The sequence below is a fragment of the Engystomops pustulosus genome, chromosome 6 (assembly GCF_040894005.1).
Source record: "Engystomops pustulosus chromosome 6, aEngPut4.maternal, whole genome shotgun sequence".
Taxonomy (NCBI): Eukaryota; Metazoa; Chordata; class Amphibia; order Anura; family Leptodactylidae; genus Engystomops; species Engystomops pustulosus.
Genome location: NC_092416.1, coordinates 173,651,013 through 173,665,834, shown reverse-complemented (window position 1 = coordinate 173,665,834; position 14,822 = coordinate 173,651,013). Strand labels below are relative to the sequence as shown.

The following is a 14,822-nucleotide window of genomic DNA, read 5'->3' as shown; positions in this document are numbered from 1 at the left end:
ATATATGGGCACTGTTCTGTACTACTACTCCTGTCCTGTATATATGGGCACAGCGCAGCACTACTACTCCTATATCTATGGGCGCAGCACAGTACTACTACTCCTGTCCTGTATATATGGGCACAGTACTACTACTCCTATCCTATATATATATGGGTACAGCACAATACTACTACTCCTATCCTATATATATGGACTCGGAACAGTACTACTACTCCTATCCAGCATATATGGGCCCAGCACAGTACTACTACTCCTATCCTGTATATGGTGACACTGCACAGTACTACTACTCCTATCCTATATATATGGGCACAGCACTACTACTCCTATCCTGTATATATGTACACAGCACAGTACTACTACTCTTATCCTGTATATACGTACACAGCACAGTACTATTACTCCTATCCTGTATATATGGGTACAGCACAGTACTACTACTCCTATCCTGTATATATGGGCACAGCACAGTACTACTACTCCTATCCTGTATATATGGGCACAGCATATATAGACCCTGTAACAGGCCACACGATTTACATTTTAATTATTTTAGGAAAATTTATTATAAAATGTCCTGAGTGCAGTCCTGCTGAGGACAGAAACCTACAGAATCAAAATCAACTCATGAATACAAAAAACAAAATTGAAATTTATTATAATCATTAAAAATACAATAATCCCCCTGTACATCATTCTGATATTTTTCCCAAAAACAAAAAAAAAATAAATTATTAAATTAATTGCAGCTTAGAAACACAACGTACGATCAGAGAAGACAATCCCCGGGTGTAGTCACATATCATGGAGGAAGTGCACTAAAAGAAAAACTCTGTAACCGCAAAAAAAGATCCTGCAGCAAAACTTCATGTTTTGTAATCTATCCTACAATCAGGTCCTAGAGCGCCCCCTATGCTTTGGAAGTTTTCTCAGAAACCTCTGGAGGGAAAATCCCCAGTAAAATCCCCTGTTTGGGCTCATGGGTGCCGGGGTACACGATATACACCACTGCTTAGATAATGAGTAATATGTAATACCACTTTACTCCTCTAGTGGCCACCGTAGCAACTTCATATTGCCGGCGATCATGTGATCTTTCAAGTGATTTTTCCATAAAAAAAACTTTTAAGAGGTTTTTTTTTTTTGCCTCTATTTGCATACAAACACACATAGTGACCACTTGGTGACTATGATGTGACCCCTGCTTTGGGGAAAAAAACGTAAAGCCGTGTTTATCGGGGGAGGAGGGGGGTTGCTGTCCTTTTTGGAAAGTGCTTTTCAAGTTTGGGATTAAAAACATTTTTTTTTAAAACTTCACAGTCAGCTGGCAGCTGCATGTTGGTTCTTGCTGGAGGTCCAGTCTATTCCTCAGGAGATAATCCTCATAGAGTCCATCACGTGGCCATGAACTGACCCACCATGATCCCGACCCCATGATCCCTATCATTCACATTCGAGCCTCAGTTCCTCATGTAGAGCTTTATCACCCCGGCGTTATGTAGCTTCTGCCAGAGCTTCATCTCCCGGAGGTAGCTGTGGTTAGCGTAGAAGACCACCCTGCGATAGACACGGTCGTAGTAGTGGTCTGAGAATGTTGCGTAGTTTGGCGTCATGAATCCATAAGCGCTGACCTGAAGAGACACGAAAGGCAGGGGTTAATTGTGACAGGGACCCAAAAATTGGGGCCTTATTTTGGGCAGAGACAGTCACCAAATATGGAGTGAAATGATGGCGAGGCCTAGCTATAGGAGGTGTCACGTCCGGGCCTGTGTGTGACCACCACTAGCTTCACTTCTGTCATGGAAACCAAGCAGGGGAACTTTGACGTATAAGGCTGCGTTCACACTTGCCATTTACATTTGTTTTGAAACGCACTACAACCTGAGGAGATTTGCCTAATCACATGGCGGCTGACATTATTCGCTGTGTTAACACAATGTAATTTGGCAAATCATTTCACAACAAATGTAAACACCACGGGTCACCACAGCTTAAAGGGGGCGATTTTAACTGAAAACATGACTCTAATACTCTGCTTAGATACTGTGATAAAGCCCCTTGAAGTTACAGGCCTCTCTGCTGAGAGATTCCTGTCAGTGTAGCCATGGAAACAAATATGGCGTCCATCACCATCACTGTCTGCCCATATACAGGCAGTCCCCGGGTTACATACAAGATAGGGTCTGGAGGTTTGTTCTTAAGTTGAATTTGTATGTAAGTCGAAACTGTATATTTTATAATGGAAGTTCTAGGAAATTTTTTTTCTTTTGCCCCAGTGACAATTGGAGTTTTAAAATTTTTGGTGTAATTGGACCAAGAATTATCAATAAAGCTTCATTACAGACACCTTACAGCTGATCATTGCAGTCTGGGACTATAGTAAAGCATCCAGAGAGCTTCACCAGAGGTCACAGTGGGCAGAGGGGTCTGTCTGTAACTATGGGTTGTCTGTAAGTCGGGTGTCCTTAAGTAGGGGACCGCCTGTATAGATTTACCAGAGATCAGTGATGTGGATGGATCCACACAAAACCTCCATGACAACACAGCACCGGGCAGAATCGTGCTGTCTCAGTACTGCAGACTCAGGCTTTGGGCCTGTATTCTCCAGGGTCCATATTCGCCGACATTGGGCTATTACTAAGCTTTTCTAGAAGCCTTGCACTCTTAAAGGTGTTTTTCCGAGAGGGCAAGTTAGGCCCTCTCCATGGGATAGGGCCTAACTTGCTGATCAGTGGGGGTCTAAGTGCTGAGACCCCCGCAGATAGCGAGAACGAGGGGTCCGACTGACCCCTTTGCTGCTCCTCAGACTAATGGAGCAGACGGCCGATCACACGGATCTCCGTGAGCAGAATGGTTATGTGCGACCGTCTGCTCCATAAGGCTGAGGGGTCGGTTGGGCTCCTCGTTCTTGCGCTCTTTGGGGGTCTCAGCACTGAGACCCGCACTGATCAGCAAGTTAGATCCTATTATCACATATTTCCTCCATTGATGTTAAAGGGGATGAGCTGCAATACCAGGTACAACCCGTGAACAGGTGTGGTGCTGTTTGTGCAAAAAAAAAGCGAATAAAGACAGTAATTACAGCATTCCAACCTCTAGGGGGCGATCTTATGAGACAGTTTACAATCCACTATGTTCTGGGAATAAACACCGTATGTACGTTGCTCCTTATCAAAAGTACATAATTGACTTGTGGTTTCTTCCTTGTTCCTCCATTTGTTAAATAAACATTGTTATTTCCCTGTGAGCGTCTAATTTAGTAGTCTTTGTCTAAACCACGTCCACACCTGCCAGTACATGGATATGAGCCAACGAGGTCATTAGCAGCAACAACTACAAGTATTCATCTCCGGATCAATGGTGCCCAGGTCAAGGGTAGCGAGGGCTGATAACATTAGCATCTCTGATGGTCATGGGCAGATGAGGTCGATACTTTGTAGTCTATAGAGGTGAAGAATTAATGTGAGCATCCCTCCTCACCTGGTCACATGTGTGTATAGCGCTAAGCAGCAGCGAGGCTCCAGTGGACGGCCGATAGATATCACGACTCCTTGTTTTTAAAATCGGATCATAGAGGAACCTATGACAATAATCATAATATCATAATACTGCCCCCTATGTACAAGAATATAGCTACTATAATACTGCCCCCTATGTACAAGAATATAACTACTATAATACTGCCCCCTTCGTACAAGAATATAACTACTATAATACCGCCCCCTATGTACAAGAATATAACTACTATAATACTGCCCCCTATGTACAAGAATATAACTACTATAATACTGCCCCCTATGTACAAGAATATAACTACTATAATACTGCCCCCTTCGTACAAGAATATAACTACTATAATACTGCCCCCTATGTAAAAGAATATAACTACTATAATACTGCCCCTATGTACAAGAATATAACTACTATAATACTGCCCCCTATGTACAAGAATATAACTACTATAATACTGCCCCCTATGTACAAGAATATAACTACTACAATACTGCCCCCTATGTACAGGAATATACCTACTATAATACTGCCCCCTATGTACAGGAATATAACTACTATAATACTGCCCCCTATGTACAAGAATATCACTACTATAATACTGCCCCCTATGTACAGGAATATAACTACTATAATACTGCCCCCTATGTACAAGAATATAACTACTATAATACTGCCCCCTATGTACAAGAATATAACTACTATAATACTGCCCCCTATGTACAGGAATATAACTACTATAATACTGCCCCTTATGTACAGGAATATAACTACGATAATACTGCCCCCTATGTACAGGAATATAACTACTATAATACTGCCCCCTATGTACAAGAATATCACTACTATAATACTGCCCCCTATGTACAGGAAAATAACTACTATACTACTGCCCCCTATGTACAGGAATATAACTACTATAATACTGCCCCCTATGTACACGAATATAACTACTATAATACTGCCACCTATGTACAAGAATATAACAACTATAATACTGCCCCCTATGTACAAGAATATAACTACTATAATACTGCCCCCTATGTACAAGAATATAACTACTACAATACTGCCCCCTATGTACAGGAATATACCTACTATAATACTGCCCCCTATGTACAGGAATATAACTACTATAATACTGCCCCCTATGTACAAGAATATCACTACTATAATACTGCCCCCTATGTACAGGAATATAACTACTATAATACTGCCCCCTATGTACAAGAATATAACTACTATAATACTGCCCCCTATGTACAAGAATATAACTACTATAATACTGCCCCCTATGTACAGGAATATAACTACTATAATACTGCCCCTTATGTACAGGAATATAACTACGATAATACTGCCCCCTATGTACAGGAATATAACTACTATAATACTGCCCCCTATGTACAAGAATATCACTACTATAATACTGCCCCCTATGTACAGGAAAATAACTACTATACTACTGCCCCCTATGTACAGGAATATAACTACTATAATACTGCCCCCTATGTACACGAATATAACTACTATAATACTGCCACCTATGTACAAGAATATAACAACTATAATACTGCCCCCTATGTACAAGAATATAACTACTATAATACTGCCCCCTATGTACAAGAATATAACTACTATAATGCTGCCCCCTATGTACAAGAATATAACTACTATGATACTACCCCCTATGTACAAGAATATAACTACTATAATACTGCCCCCTATGTACAAGTACATAACTACTATAATACTGCCCCCTATGTACAAGAATATAACTACTATAATACTGCCCCCTATGTACAAGAATATAACTACTATAATACTGCCCCCTGTGTACAAGAATATAACTACTATAATACTGCCCCCTATGTACAAGAATATAACTACTATAATACTGCCCCCTATGTACAAGAATATAACTACTATAATACTGCCCCCTATGTAAAAGAATATAACTACTATAATACTGCCCCCTATGTACAAGAATATAACTACTATAATACTGCCCCCTATGTACAAGAATATAACTACTATAATACTGCCCCCTATGTACAAGAATATAACTACTGTAATACTGCCCCCTATGTACAGGAATATAACTACTATAATACTGCCCCCTGTGTACAAGAATATAACTACTATAATACTGCCCCCTATGTACAAGAATATAACTACTATAATACTGCCCCCTATGTACAGGAATATAACTACTATAATACTGCCCCCTATGTACAGGAATATAACTATTATAATACTGCCCCCTATGTACAAGAATATAACTACTATAATACTGCCCCCGATGTACAGGAATATAACTACTATAATACTGCCCCCTATGTACAAGAATATAACTACTATAATACTGCCCCCTATGTACAGGAATATAACTACTATAATACTGCCCCCTATGTACAGGAATATAACTATTATAATACTGCCCCCTATGTACAAGAATATAACTACTATAATACTGCCCCCTATGTACAGGAATATAACTACTATAATACTGCCCCCTATGTACAAGAATATAACTGTTATAATACTACCCCCTATGTACAGGAATATAACTACTATAATACTGCCCCCTATATACAGAAATATAACTACTATAATACTGCCCCCTATGTACAGGAATATAACTACTATAATACTGCCCCCTATGTACAGGAATATAACTACTATAATACTGCCCCCTATGTACAAGAATATAACTACTATAATACTGCCCCCTATGTACAAGAATATAACTACTATAATACTGCCCCCTATGTACAAGAATATAACTACTATAATACTGCCCCCCATGTACAGGAATATAACTACTATAATACTGCCCCCTATGTACAAGAATATAACTACTATAATACTGCCCCCCATGTACAAGAATATAACTACTATAATACTGCCCCCTATGTACAAGACTATAACTGCTATAATACTGCCCCCTATGTACAGGAATATAACTACTATAATACTATCCCTATGTACAGGAATATAACTACTATAATACTGCCCCCTATGTACAGGAATATAACTACTATAATACTGCCCCCTATGTACAAGAATATAACTACTATAATACTGCCCCTACGTACAAGAATATAACTACTATAATACTGCCCCCTATGTACAAGAATATAACTACTATAATACTGCCCCCTATGTACAAGACTATAACTGCTATAATACTGCCCCCTATGTACAGGAATATAACTACTATAATACTATCCCTATGTACAGGAATATAACTACTATATTACTGCCCCTGTGTGCAATTACAACCCGACGGGAAGCACCCGATTTATTTTCTGCTTTCTTGAGAAACAAAGGATATTCGGCACTAGTGACCTGAGTCGAGTGAAGGTGCTGACTGTCACACACTCTATTAATGACATTTATCAAAAGAGTACAAAGTGCATGAACTTTATTCCCATGAATATGTCAGATATCTGGGTGTCAGACGTCTCCGTTTTAAAACAAAATAATTGCAAATTGACACCATCAACTCCAATAACAAGAGAGCGGTAACGATCTTCTAGGGGTTCTTCAGAGCCCATGCCTGACATTGTAGTTTGCTAGGAACTTTTTGGACATTGACTTCGCCAGTATTGGACCTTCCACTGCTATATGATTCTCCTTTCCAACGATTTACCCGATGAGACTCCCATGTTAAAGGAGACCTCTCACCTACTTCTCATTCTTCCACCATTTCATAGACGTCTCTCCCCTGATTCTGGAACATTTGGAATTTTTGCTATAGCCCCTACCGTTCCTGAGATATAAGCTTAATTGTGCTGGGAAATGTCAGGTAGGCGGTCCTTGATGTGCGCAGAGAGGCACCTCCCACTTAATGGTACAGACTCTAATTAGCATATCTGGAATGGAAACTTATGGCACTGATTGCTCGGGAACGGTGAGGGGTAGAAAGAAACTTCCAAGTGGGTGGGAATCAGTAAAACTTCATCTATTAAGGAAGCAGAGACCTGGAGCTGGTGAAACATCTCCTTTAAGTGATGTCAACTACCAGGACGTGAAGATGTCAGTATTTCTGGCTGGCTGAAGGAAATTTTTACCTTCCCACTAGGTCACTAAAGTTGTAAAGTTTCTCTTAACTACTAGTAGGTAAGGTCCAGTTACATGCAGCCCCTGCTGGAATTTCCTCTACAGCTTTGGAGGTGACTAGTGCAGGTGTCAGCCATGTCCTTTTATCTTTATGGCAGGAGGTTGGGCCTCGGACTTGGGTCAATAAAGACCATCAAAGGCAGATAAACAGGACACACCACTGCACACACAGATAAAGGGCTTGAAAGCCCTTACTGACAACTGCTTCTATTTACTTACACCACCTAATAATAGTCAGAGCGTGTACTGAGGGCTGGAGAATTCTCCCATAGCAGAGTAAGTCACAGGTAGGTCGGTCACCCTGCTCACCTGTTTCTCAAGTATCGCATAAAGTCTGGGTGCAGGATCTTAAAATGTTCTGTTGTGAGGTTCTTGCCAAAATATCGGGAAACACTAAGGAAACGAGAAGAAAGTGATAATGTGTTAGTGCGTTATATTATCGGCGGTTTGGGTGGTAGCCTGAGGCCCAAGTCTTCTAGGATGCCCATGACCACCAGAACCACCCAGCAAACTTTATACTCAGAAGGACCTTCACCCATGAAATCCTTGTATATCTGCTCCTGCTCTCAATACACATGTACACAAGAGCCATTTCAGGACCTTTGATGGTCCTCCAAAGGTTTTGGAACTGCAGATTGAAAGCAGAAGAAGGGACACTTCCTCCATTCCCCAAGAAGCTGATTCTAGTACCAGATGTAGGAAGTGATTCCAGACCTGTAGGGGGCGGGGCTATAATATTTATACAGCCCAGGGCAGTCTTAGTCCACCCCTGGTGGGAACAGTCAGCAAGCTTGTCACCAAACATCTAGGCTGATCTGTAGTGGGGCAGTCATTTTTTCAGACATCAAGTTCTGATAGGAAATCCAATAGAAGATGAATACTAGGACTTACTTTACGCCCTTGTCTCTGCCCTGATCAATGAGGCTGTTGGTGAGCGCTGCCCGTACTAATAAATAATCTCTGTTATGATCTGGTAAGATGACGTAACGTGTTTCCTGTGGAGATGAAGATTTGTGGTTATAACCTTGGCTGCTATCAGGACACACCACGTACTGATAAGCTTACAACATAATTTACAAACCGAGGCAATCATTACGGCTCCGCAGGGGCGGGGCATGGAATTTCAGCATCATGCCTTGCCCCTGCAGACTCTGCACTAGCCAAAACATAGTCTTTGTTTGTTCAAGAAGATGTGGCTTGACTTTACAACCTCTATATGGCCCCAGGGTACAAGCATTAGGATGCCTCGGATGAAAAATATAACAGAGAGGTAGGACCCATAGTCATTATTTAAGGGTTAATAAGTATCTGTCTCCTCTTGTGGAACAGTTATCATTGTACACCTTGACCGGTGTTTACATCTGCACCACCTATTGTGATGCCCCTGCCTGCAATGGAGCATAGTCTATTCTAGTAGACCATGAGGGTGTTTTGATGGGAGGTTCTCTCCTTCACTCCTCTAGGGTCCTCCTAAGATTTACATATCCAATATTCGGTAAAAACTATGTAAATTATGTGCTTTACCGGTGTTCGAGGGACTGTCTTAAATCCTAGTCCACCATATACATATAAGGAGTTCATCAAAGTATTTGTTGAGAACGAGAAGAACGACGTCCGGTTTCCAACATCCATCTCGTGACCTTTTGTAATTGCGCCATTCACCCTACAAGCCAAGCCAAAAGATAGTAGACGATTAATAAGTCTCCATCTTGTTCTCCACAGTAGGTTCCATAAGTGAAACTTCATACCTGAAGACGTAGTCGTGGGCATCAATCTCTTGTCCCATACCAGATCCATTCAAAATGCCACCATTGCCCACCACAGCACACCGAATGCAAGGTGACTGTCCCTGCCATGTGTCGAACATGTAGGCATTGCCCGAGGAGTTCATCAGATTCAAGGTTTCATTAAGAACTGTTGAAACAAATATACAAGAAAGAATTAATTAGGTGCCCAACCTCCACCAGTGTCTCAACCATGACTGTAGGTAGTGATTGGCAGAGCAAGCTTCTCCTTTATTTGGAGAGGGAACTGGGTGTTAAGACTGGCCAAAACTCAGGTAGCATCAGAAAGAGGTAGCATCGGAGGTAAGTTTGATTTTGGAGACAATGGGGCTCATTTACTAAGGGTCCGAATCGCGCGATTTCTGATTTGTGCCAAATTCCGCCGGGATTTTGACGCATCCGATCGGATTTCAGCGCCGGGTTGCATGGGACAGAAATCGGGGGGCGTGCCCGTCGGAAAACCGACGGATTTGGATAAACCGCAGTATTTTTTAAAAAAAAGTGTCGCTTGACACGCACTTACCTGCACCAAGAAATAGAAGTTGAACTCCAGTGAACTCCAGCGGACCTTGGCGCAGCAGCGACACCTAGCGGAAATCGGCGAACGGACCTTAGTGAATCCCGGCAGAACCCGAATCCTCGTCGGAGAACGCACCGCTGGATCGCGACTGGACCAGGTAAGTAAATGTGCCCCAATGCGGTCCTTTGTCACTTCATAGAGTGTAATGGAAAGGCTTTCCATGGAGCAGTAGCTGCCCATAAATCATAAGGACGTCGTGCACATTGCCAAGCATCTGTTGCACCAGTGTAAAGCACATCATCACTGGACCTCAGATTAGTGGAATTGTTTTCTCTACAAAAATGGACACCTTAAAGATGAACAGGAAAACTATCTGCAAGGTAGACCTTCTCGCAAATCCTTTTTTGGCTTAATGGACAAAATTTCACATCTTGAAAACCTAGATATTTCAGAAAGTCTTCACAGAAAGGTGGAGGCTGCTAAAAGTGGCCAACTCTATCATGGCTTTGGACTGGGATGTCCAGCAAGCTGATATAGGAGGGATAGTTAGGAGTCCACATATTGGGGGTCATTTACTAAGGGCCCGATTAGCATTTTCCCAACGTGTTACCCGACTATTTCCGATTTGCGCCGGTTTTCCCTGAATTACCCCGGGATTTTGGCGCATGCGATCGGATTGTGGCACATTGGCGCCGGCATGCACGCGGCGGAAACCGGGGGTGTGGCCGAACAAAAACCCGACGGATTCAGAAAAACCGCCGCATTTTAAAGAAAAAGTGTCGCGGGACTCGCGCTTACCTTTACTCGGTCCGGCTTGGTGAAGATCAGTGCATTCCGGGGAACTTCAGCACAGCAGCACCACCTGGTGGACGTCGGAGGAACTATCTTAGTGAATCCCGGCCGGACCCGAATCCACCGCAGAGAACGCGCCGCTGGATCGCGAATGGACCGGGTAAGTAAATCTGCCCCATTGTCTGCATAGTCTGGCCCTCATGATGATCAATCTATTCATCTTTGTAGACTATGGGACCAAACCATCCATTGACCTCAATCACTGATAAGTTTCAGAGTCCATTTAGGACCATCTTACTCAAATTATGAATTATTCTAGACCTCAGGTCTCCAGGACTTTCATACTAGATATAAGTTGTGTAGGTTATGATATAACAATACAACTTACTCTCCCATGTCACTCCCATCCAGCCTTGAGCTCCAATGTACTTCCTAAGTCTCTCGTATTCTGACTCTTGAGCGTGTTTTTTCCACTGTAAAACTGGGATCTTTTCCAAAAACATATGTCTGAATTCCTCACTCCGAAGCTTATCTCTGGTGCGGTTTGGACATTTCTGTGGATATGTGAAAAAAAAAAACATTGACCATGTAGAGATGCATTTCAAAGTTTCTACAAATTTCAAGAATTTTTCCAGAGGATTCCAGAGGATTAGGTTAGTCTAGGGGCAGGGAAGTTGCTAAGACTTCACCAATGGACATTATGATCACTGGTCAGCTTACCAACCTAGGACAAGGTAGGGATAGACAGTACTTGAACTACTCATGTTGGGGCCAGTTAGTAAGTAGCAGTGTTCCCAAATATGAGTTAATTGGTGGGGCTCCCAGAAGGACGATACATTGTGGTCAGCTTATTACGACGGGACCCTTTTTGGGCACGATATAGTATGTTGGGGGTCAATAGACAATATTGAACAAGGCTCCATTGCACCTAAAACTGACCTTGTCTATGACATTTATTGATAAAGATCATGCAAATTCATAATTCACCATGTAGTATGACATTCCCAGATACAACTTCTACTCTGGTCCCCAGGATCTTCAGGTTAAGTCAAGATTTACTTTCCCACAACTAGACTCTAAACCCTATTAACCTCATTAATGACCAGGATGTAAGAGCATGGCCATTGGTAGACAATTAGTTGTGCTCCAGGATGTTGGAATTTCCAACTTTTACTCTTCAATCCAAAGATATCTATAGACAGTGTTTGCTCTATCAATATTGCCTTCCTTGTATGTGTCACAAGTATCTGGTGACGTGAATAAATCCCTAAGAGATTCATGTTTACAGAAGAATTAACATACCAGGGGCTCGTCAAGAAGAAATTGCCAAGAGCTTCTAATATTAAGCCCTTGCCTAGAAGAGCTTCTCATACCTAGGACTTGTCTAGAAGAGCTCCTGGAGCTGAACTAGAAAAGCTCATAATACCTAGCCCATTCCTAGAAGAGCTCCTGGAGCTGAACTAGAAAAGCTCCTAATACCTAGCCTTTTCCTAGAAGAGCTCCTTCAATCTACAAGAACTCCTAATACGCAGTCCTTGTCCAATAGAGTTTCTTCAACCTAGGACTTGTATAGAAGAGCTCCTTAGACAGACTTAAGACTAGTCTAGAAAGGCTCTTAAGATCTAGGGATTGTCCATAAGAACTTTTAATATCCTAGCCCATGCCTAGAAAAGCTCCTAGACCTAGGATTTGTCTAAAATAGTTCTAGCTCCTAAGATCTTGGGAATGTCTAGAAGTGTTTCTTAGACTTAGAACTTGGCTAGAAGTGGTCCCAAGATATAGGCATTGTCTAGAAGAGCTCCTAATACCTACCTCTTGTCTAGAAGAGCTCCTAATACCTACCTCTTGTCTAGAAAAGCTCCTAATACCTACCTCTTGTCTAGAAGAGCTCCTAATACCTACCTCTTGTCTAGAAGAGCTCCTGATACCTACCTCTCGTCTAGAAGAGCTCCTAATACCTACCTCTTGTCTAGAAGAGTTCCTAATACCTACCTCTTGTCTAGAAGAGCTCCTAATACCTACCTCTTGTCTAGAAGAGCTCCTGATACCTACCTCTTGTCTAGAAGAGCTCCTAATACCTACCTCTTGTCTAGAAAAGCTCCTAATACCTACCTCTCATCTAGAGGAGCTCCTAATACCTACCTCTTGTCTAGAAGAGCTCCTAATACCTACCTCTCGTCTAGAAGAGTTCCTAATACCTACCTCTTGTCTAGAAAAGCTCCTAATACCTACCTCTTGTCTAGAAAAGCTCCTAATACCTACCTCTTGTCTAGAAGAGCTCCTAATACCTACCTCTCGTCTAGAAGAGTTCCTAATACCTACCTCTCGTCTAGAAGAGCTCCTAATACCTACCTCTCGTCTAGAAGAGGTCCTACTACCTACCTCTCATCTAGAAGAGCTCCTAATACCTACCTCTCGTCTAGAAGAGGTCCTACTACCTACCTCTCGTCTAGAAGAGCTCCTAATACCTACCTCTTGTCTAGAAGAGCTCCTAATACCTACCTCTTGTCTAGAAGAGCTCCTAATACCTACCTCTTGTCTAGCAGAGCTCCTAATACCTACCTCTTGTCTAGAAGAGTTCCTAATACCTACCTCTTGTCTAGAAGAGCTCCTAATACCTACCTCTTGTCTAGAAGAGCTCCTAATACCTACCTGTCGTCTAGAAGAGCTCCTAATACCTACCTCTCGTCTAGAAGAGCTCCTAATACCTACCTCTCGTCTAGAAGAGCTCCTAATACCTACCTCTCGTCTAGAAGAGTTCCTAATACCTACCTCTCGTCTAGAAGAGTTCCTAATACCTACCTCTCGTCTAGAAGAGTTCCTAATACCTACCTCTTGTCTAGAAGAGCTCCTAATACCTACCTCTTGTCTAGAAGAGCTCCTAATACCTACCTCTTGTCTAGCAGAGCTCCTAATACCTACCTCTTGTCTAGAAGAGCTCCTAATACCTACCTCTTGTCTAGAAGAGCTCCTAATACCTACCTCTCGTCTAGAAGAGCTCCTAATACCTACCTCTCGTCTAGAAGAGCTCCTAATACCTACCTCTCGTCTAGAAGAGCTCCTAATACCTACCTCGCGTCTAGAAGAGTTCCTAATACCTACCTCTCGTCTAGAAGAGCTCCTAATACCTACCTCTCGTCTAGAAGAGTTCCTAATACCTACCTCTCGTCTAGAAGAGCTCCTAATACCTACCTCTAGTCTAGAAGAGTTCCTAATACCTACCTATCATCTAGAGGAGCTCCTAATACCTACCTCTTGTCTAGAAGAGCTCCTAATACCTACCTCTTGTCTAGAAGAGCTCCTAATACCTACCTCTTGTCTAGAAGAGCTCCTAATACCTACCTCTCGTCTAGAAGAGCTCCTAATACCTACCTCTCGTCTAGAGGAGCTCCTAATACCTACCTCTTGTCTAGAAGAGTTCCTAATACCTACCTCTTGTCTAGAAGAACTCCTAATACCTACCTCTTGTCTAGAAGAGCTCCTAATACCTACCTCTTGTCTAGAAGAGCTCCTAATACCTACCTCTTGTCTAGAAAAGCTCCTAATACCTACCTCTTGTCTAGAAGAGCTCCTGATACCTACCTCTCATCTAGAAGAGCTCCTAATACCTACCTCTTGTCTAGAAGAGCTCCTAATACCTACCTCTTGTCTAGAAGAGCTCCTGATACCTACCTCTTGTCTAGAAGAGCTCCTAATACCTACCTCTTGTCTAGAAAAGCTCCTAATACCTACCTCTCATCTAGAGGAGCTCCTAATACCTACCTCTTGTCTAGAAGAGCTCCTAATACCTACCTCTCGTCTAGAAGAGTTCCTAATACCTACCTCTTGTCTAGAAAAGCTCCTAATACCTACCTCTTGTCTAGAAAAGCTCCTAATACCTACCTCTTGTCTAGAAGAGCTCCTAATACCTACCTCTCGTCTAGAAGAGTTCCTAATACCTACCTCTCGTCTAGAAGAGCTCCTAATACCTACCTCTCGTCTAGAAGAGGTCCTACTACCTACCTCTCATCTAGAAGAGCTCCTAATACCTACCTCTCGTCTAGAAGAGGTCCTACTACCTACCTCTCGTCTAGAAGAGCTCCTAATAC

At 42.2% G+C, this 14,822-nt stretch overlaps 1 protein-coding gene across 3 annotated transcripts in view; it reads right to left on the bottom strand.

Moving 5' to 3' along the window:
- Positions 1 to 635: 635 nt before the first annotated feature.
- LOC140065046 (alpha-N-acetylgalactosaminide alpha-2,6-sialyltransferase 2-like) overlaps positions 636 to 14,822 on the bottom strand; it is a 29,131-nt gene continuing 14,944 nt past the window's right edge. For 2 of the 3 annotated variants that reach the window (XM_072112497.1, XM_072112499.1), the window contains exons 3-9: positions 11,123 to 11,288; positions 9,387 to 9,552; positions 9,163 to 9,301; positions 8,530 to 8,633; positions 7,948 to 8,031; positions 3,484 to 3,583; positions 636 to 1,634 (exon numbers count right to left, since the gene is read on the bottom strand). In XM_072112497.1, coding sequence (XP_071968598.1) covers positions 1,464 to 1,634; positions 3,484 to 3,583; positions 7,948 to 8,031; positions 8,530 to 8,633; positions 9,163 to 9,301; positions 9,387 to 9,552; positions 11,123 to 11,288 — 930 coding nt within the window. In that variant the 3' untranslated portion in view covers positions 636 to 1,463. The remainder of the gene's footprint in view (positions 1,635 to 3,483; positions 3,584 to 7,947; positions 8,032 to 8,529; positions 8,634 to 9,162; positions 9,302 to 9,386; positions 9,553 to 11,122; positions 11,289 to 14,822) is intronic. The other variant, XM_072112500.1, reaches the window with a different exon arrangement.